The following is a 6,612-nucleotide window of genomic DNA, read 5'->3' on the forward strand; positions in this document are numbered from 1 at the left end:
CTCCTCACCCTTGCAGCAGGAAGCCCCAGGGGCAGGCCCCCCTGTCCTGGGGCACGAGGGACGGAGCAGGGAGGCTATCGGTGAGCGGGGGACGTGTGTCTGCTGTAAACTGCTGGTAACCACACTCTCCGTTCCACAGCTGCCAGGCCGCAAGTACCGCGCCGGGTACAACGAGGACGTGGGGGACAAGTGGATCTGGCTGAAGTGACGCCTCCCGGAGGCCGCCTTGCAGGGACGAAGACACGCCCAGGCCCCCAGCTCCTGCACTCCGCTAGCCTCACGCTGGGGGGCAGGGGTGCAGACAGAAGCCCCCCAGTTAGGGGGCCCAGCTTCCTTCTACAGCGCTTGTCCCTGGGCAAGCAGCGTCCGCTGTGAGAGAGCAGGCACCGCCTGGAGCGTCTCCTTCCCCACAGCCCGGCTGTGTCGGGCCCAGTCTGCGCCTGTGTCTTCAGACTTCGAGAAATAAAACTGTTTCTGTGGCACCTCTCTCCGTGATGCGTCTGCACGCGCACATACGTGACACATATGTGTGTGTGTGCACACCATTAGCTCACAGTTTGCTTGGGTGTGGTTTGGTTTGGTTAAGACCTGTTTCAGGACTGAAGGTGGTCCTGAAGCGCTTATTTTGTGTGTTTTAGAACGTAGTTGCCGCGTTAGAGGAAAAGGAGAAAGAACGGAGGAAATAGCCAGAGGAGGGAGAAATTCCCCCCGATATATGGAGCTGGGCACTTGTAGCAGAGCTCTGGAAGTCTCCTGCGAGGACCGTGGTCAGCCAACCTCGTGACTCCTTCTTTCCAGGGGAGGTTCACACAGAGGATGGCGGTGGGGTAAACCGCAAAAGCAAATCAGTGTACCTACGCCTTCATCGCCTGGAAGTCCAGTTTTCAGAAACGAGTCACGCGAGAGCAAGTCACGCTTCTTTATTCACCTCCATTGAAACTTGGAAAACAGAAGCGAGATTTCCTGCAGGCTAATTGTCCCCGTGTGCTCCTCAGGAGTTGAGCTGTTAAGCTGCAGAACCGCTCAGTCAGGTTTTCTGCCCCAGGGCTCCACGTGTTCAGCACACAGCTCCAAGCCACAGGTGACTGCTGAAACGTAAGTGAGGTGAGATCCCGTCAGTGTCGGGCTCAGTTCAGGTGCTTCCTCACCGCGTGGCCTGTGGCTCCAGTCCTGGACGGGGGTTGCTGCAGGAGCCCCGCCGCCTGCCTACCCGCCCACCCGCCCCCTCCTTCCCCTCTCTCCCCGTCCTCCCGCCCTCGCTGGCCTCGCTCTGGTCAGGTTTTAAGGATTAAAAAGTTTGCCAGCAGTTTCTGGGTTGGAATCCAGAGGCATTTCTCAAAAAAGCTGCTTTTGTCATTAAAAGTGAGTGCGCCAGGCAGGGGGCCAGTCCTGGAGCCCCTCACAGACCCCTTGGAGGAGAGGAAGGCAAGGGGAGGAGAGGAAGGGAAGGAAACTCGTCTGATTATCTGCCAGCATCTTGGCCTAAAGAGCCAGCGCTCACTGCGCCTACTGTCACGGCCGCAGGCCTGAGGTCAGCGGGCAGGCCTGTGACGGGCCTCGGGCAGGACGGTCAGTGCTGACCCTATGACCCTGCTCTGTAAGGAGCCAGCGCTCACTGCTCTCACTGTCACAGCCACGGGCCTGAGGTCAGTGGGCAGGCCTGTGATGGGCCTCGGGCAGGACGGTCAGTGCTGACCCTATGACCCTGCTCTGTAAGGAGCCAGCACTCACTGTCACAGCTGTGGGCCTGACGTCAGTGGGCAGGCCGGTGACGGGCCTTGGGCAGGATGGTCAGTGCTGACCTGGTGACCCTGCTCCATAAGGAGCCAGCACTCACTGTCACGGCCGCGGGCCTGAGGTCAGCAGTCAGGCCAGTGACAGGCCTCAGGCAGGACGGTCAGTGCTAACCCGGTGACCCTGCTCCCTCCAGGCCGCAGGTGTGATCTGTGGGCTGAGGAGGGGATCACGTCGTGCTCGGGGTTTCTTTTCCTGGGAGGTTGGGCAGAAGAGCGCGTGTCCGAGCCTCTGCACGCACAGAAGGCCCAGGGAGCTACCGCGGCTGCGTCTCACAGGAAGGCCCACAGCCGCAAGAAACCCCGGGGGCAGGTCACAGCGCTTCCAGCCTCTCCTGCCCCAGGCTCGGGGAGGAAGCCTGTTGTCACAACCGCGCATGTGTGTGTGTCTCCAGGAGGGAGGCTCCAAGAAGACGTCAGTTTCCCGTAACGCACCTTTTCTCTCAGGTTTTGTCACCAGGGGGGTGAGGCCCCCAGCTGCTTAGAGCGGGTGGCAGACAGGTCCTTACGTCCACCCGAGCTGGCAGGTCACTGGGCCCAGCGCTGACCAGGCGTGTGGCCCAACGCGGGGCAGGTGACCCAAGGATGCCGCTTACCTGTCCTCGTCTCGTCCCGGGCCGGGATCTGTGATACGACAGGAAGGAGACGTGCTCTTGCCTTGCCTACTGAAGCCCATTTTGTTTGTCAAAAGCCCGTTGGCCACCAGTTTGGCCCGGGGTCTCTGTGTCCTGTTCCCTTACCAGTGACCTGTTTCTGGGCTGGTCGTTCTTAGCGGTGCACATGTCAACACCAAGAAGCAAGCAGGGAACATGTGTTGGTCGGCGGCGGGCTCTTCAGTACGTGCGTGTGTGTGTTTAGCCTCCTGGGTCCCAGCCGCCGTTTGCAGCCCTGGACGGGGCAGAAAGGACACAGACCCCGGCTGCAGCTGCAGATGCGGGGTCCCTCGTGGGGAGAAGAGGGGCAACTGGAGGTCCAGGCAGGCCCCGGGGCATCCCAGCACAGACGCAGCGCTGTGCTGCTTCGGAGGAGGGCAGTGGGCCTGGAGCTGGCCAGGCGGTCCCAGTGCAGCCCCTCAGAGTCCACCTTGCGGGCTGGACCCACACCAGAAGGGCTGGCGCCCAGCACCAGGTTCCGTGTCGCAGTCCCGCTGTTGTAAGGCCTCTGCCGTCGGAGGCCTGCACGTCTCCACTGGCTTGGACCTCGCACAGCCAATGCCCTCCACCCTGCTCTGGCCCCTCCACGCTCTCAGAGGGTCTTGCTCCCCCAGCCCCGCAAACGCTGCGGTTGCCGAGCAGCCCTGCTCCCAGTGCGGTTTTCCACGTACTTAGGTCTATAGTATTTGCATACTTAACGTGAAGCTTGCTTTCGTAAGAGATGAATTTAATAAACTCATTTCTGTTGAAATAAAAAGCAAGAAGACTCTGCAATGCACCAGCCGAAGCCGAAATGAAAATGGATCCCTTCTGTAAAGAGGGAAAATCTTGCTGAGAGAAGTGATGTAGATGAAGAAGGAATTCCGGTGGCTAGAGGTCCCCACTGCATGAAGCCAGCAAGTGAGCCACTTACCTGCGGTCGCGTGGCCGTCTGTGGCTGGGAGGCGGCGGCGATGGCGGGGTGAGCCCTGGACTTAGGACCCTGATTTCCTGTCAGTGAGTCACTGCCTGCCAGCATGCTGTGCACTTGGGCATGTCCAGTCTTCTTGTTCAGTTACTCAGTCGTGTCCAGTTATTTTTGATCCCGTGGGCTGCAGCACGCCAGGCCTCCCTGTCTTTCACCATCTCCTGGACTTAACTCAAACTCATCTCCATCGAGTCGGTGATGCCATCCAACCATCTTATCCTTTGTCATCCCCTTCTCCTCCTGCCCCCAATCCCTCCCAGTGTCAGGGTCTTTTCCAGTGAGTCAGCTCTTCGAATGAAGTGGCCAAAGTATTGGAGCTTCAGCATCAGCATCAGTCCTTCCAGTGAACACCCAGGACTGATCTCCTTTAGGATGGACTGGTTGGATCTCCTCGCAATCCAAGGGACTCTCAAGAATCTTCTCCAACCCCACAGTTCAAAAGCATCATCTCTGGTCTGGCTCTGGCCTTTTCTGACAGTTAACCAATTTACATTTGAGAGTACAAAAAAAAAAAAATCTAATGATAAATTTTTTTACCTGGTCAGAAGTGACTGGAAAGACTCCAGGCTTTTTTCTTGGCTTTAGAATGAAACAGCCCCCGTCTCCGCTCCGGCAAGTGTCATCAGGTTTGTTTGTCTGGTGAGCCCGGGCCTGTCTCTGCCGCTTCCCTGGAAGGTGCAGGGCCGGCCTGTGCTCAGTCACCACGCCCTCCTTAAAAGCCGCTTTCACTTCTCGGTGCCCTCTGCTCCTCAAGCTGGCTGGCAGGAGCCCCTCAGGGCTGAGACGGCCCCCAGAGGACGCCACTGCGGGTGCCGTGGGGACACCGCAGGCCCAGGCCCGGGATCCCTGGGGAGGCAGCGTGTCCTCCATGAGATCTTTCTGGAGGCGTTGGGAGGCGGGCATGTGAGTGCAGTGCTGTAACCATGCAGAGCCTTCCCTGGGGTCTGGGCACACCCCAGCCCCTGCCTGGAGGTTGTCCACACGGCCTGCAGCAGCCTCCAGCGGCCTCCAGCCTGTGAAAGGGGTGGTGAGCTGACGCCCCGAGAAGGGCAGTGTCCAGAGCTGCAGCCCCGATGAGGTCACGGCGAGGGCCTCAGGGTGGGGCGCTCAGCAGCGTGTCTTAGCCGGGACCCAGCCCCCCGGGGCTGATCCCACCTGGTCTCAATGGGGCCACCACTGAGCCTGCAGTGGCCTGTGGTGCCGTCACAAGTGACTGGGACTCAGCGGCTTGAACCACACCCGTGTCCTCTCGCAGGAGGCCTCGGGGCCAGCTGTCCACAGGGGATCCGTTTCCCTGACATTTCCAGCTTCGGGACGCCGCCCAGGTCCCAGGGTTCACAGCCGCTCCTTGGGTCCCTGGCCTCCTTCCCTGAGCCTGGCCCTCCGGAGCCTCTGTCCAAGGGCCCCGTGAGAATGCAGCCCCAGAAAATGCGGAGTGGCCAACTCCAGGCCCACGGTCACACCTGCAGGGCCCCCACCCCACCCACCATGTGCTGTCATGGCCATGGGTTCCAGGGGCAGGATGTGGACGTCTGGAGCCCGACACTCCCGCACGAGCCCCACTATGCAACAACAGGAAGGCCATCTAAGGACAGCGGGTGGCCTGGGGATGCTGCTGCTGGGCCCGCCCTGCGCCCCTCCCCGTCCCCGGGGCTCCTCCCCTCCCCAGTGTCCCCTCCCGGGGCTCCCTGCCCTCCCCTCCCCGGGACCCTGCCCTGACCCAGGCCAGCTGCCCCTGTGCAGCTCATATCCTTGGGGGCGAGTCTGAGCAGTCACCCTGTGACTTGAAGGAGGGTCTCCAGGGGCTCGCCTGGTGCAGAGGCTGCTCAGGGGGCAGGGGTCTTCCAGGAGGCAGTGATGGCCTCGACTCAGCATGGAAGTTGAAGAAAAGCCAGAAAAAGAACCCAGTGTCGCCGAGGCCAGAGCCCTGTCCCCTCGGGGGCCCCCACTCTGTGCTCCCCCGCCCGCCCCGCCTGCAGCCTGTCTGTCCCAGGGCCCACACCCCTGTCCACCTGCAGACCAGCTCCTCTGACAGCCTCAGGCCACATGGCATGACGGCATGGGCCAGGCCCGCGGGGTACCCCGTGTGCAGACCTCGTGAGGACCACGGGCCAGAGTGGAGGCTCAGTGGGGCGCGCCAGGCCCCAGAGCCCCGGCCTGAGTGCTGGCAGCACCGCAACCCCCAGCTGGGCAGGGCCCCCACCCGGCACTGCCTGCGGGCTGCAGGGGCACGCCCTCCCCACACCCGCTGCTTCGCCGGGTGACAACCAGGCAGAGCACCGGAGGGCAGGGCCGGGCGTGGGGACCTGCCGCAGCCCACCTGGAGCGTCAGCATATGCTGTGTTTACCACCCTCCTCCCCTGCCCTGATACCACCGCACCGTGGACGGGGGAAGCGCGTTTCCCTCCACAGCCAGCACGGCCCTCGGGCCTGGTCAGGGCCCAGACCCAGGACCCCACTGCGAGTGGACAGCGGCCCCAGGGCCACCAGGGGGCGGTGGTGGAGCCGTGTTCCCCGAGTTTGATCCCGTTTCTTGGGAAGCCCTGGCTTCCGTCTAATTGCAGGCTGCCAGTCCTGGTGAAGAAAAACACTCCCAGGCTGGTGTGGTGGGAGCGCCCCGCTTCCCTGGCTGGTCCAGGCCCGGGCTGAACTACTGTAGGAGAGAAGCCCCAGCCCTGTGGGCTGCTGCTGCTGCTGCTAAGTCGCTTCAGTCGTGTCCGACTCTGTGCGACCCTGTGGGCTCCTTGACAGCAAGTCTCCAGCCTGGGCCTCGGAGCTCAGGGCACCCCTGAGGGACTGCAGAGGCCCCCCCTACCCCGTGGGCTGCTTTCCTGTTATGTCCTTGATGGGAAAGGCTTCAGCGTCGTGGGTCCCTTCAGGCCTGGCCTCAGGATACCCAGTGCCCGGGCAGGGAGTGGCCAGCCTGCCAGCAGCCTGGGTCTGGATCTGTGCCCTGCATCCTTGGGAGGACCAGCCAAGGCTGCCTTGCACCCTCAGGCTGCTGGGGTGCCTGTGACACACGGGAAGGAAGGAGCCGGGACCTGGAGCCCGAGGTCGCCTGGCTGTGGTTGCCAGGGCGCCCTCAGCTTCCAGCCCCAAGCACCCACGTGCCAAGGTCCATCCCTGGGAAGGCGTGTAGGGACCCCAGCCCTGAAGCGAGGAGCAGAGGAGGCAGGAAGGTGTCACAGAGAGGTGATGG

At 62.2% G+C, this 6,612-nt stretch overlaps 1 protein-coding gene across 2 annotated transcripts in view; it reads left to right on the plus strand.

The window, feature by feature from the left end:
* The window catches only part of NDUFA10 (NADH:ubiquinone oxidoreductase subunit A10), a 43,687-nt gene extending 43,205 nt beyond the window's left edge, over window positions 1–482 (plus strand). For both annotated transcript variants that reach the window (XM_086375390.1, XM_086375401.1), the window contains one exon: window positions 140–482. In XM_086375390.1, coding sequence (XP_086231516.1) covers window positions 140–208 — 69 coding nt within the window. In that variant the 3' untranslated portion in view covers window positions 209–482. The remainder of the gene's footprint in view (window positions 1–139) is intronic.
* The last annotated feature ends 6,130 nt before the right edge of the window (window positions 483–6,612 follow it).

The sequence above is a fragment of the Bos grunniens genome, chromosome 3, assembly GCF_055505025.1.
Source record: "Bos grunniens cultivar Pamir isolate PY7600 chromosome 3, Bosgru_T2T1.0, whole genome shotgun sequence".
NCBI lineage: Eukaryota > Metazoa > Chordata > Mammalia > Artiodactyla > Bovidae > Bos > Bos grunniens.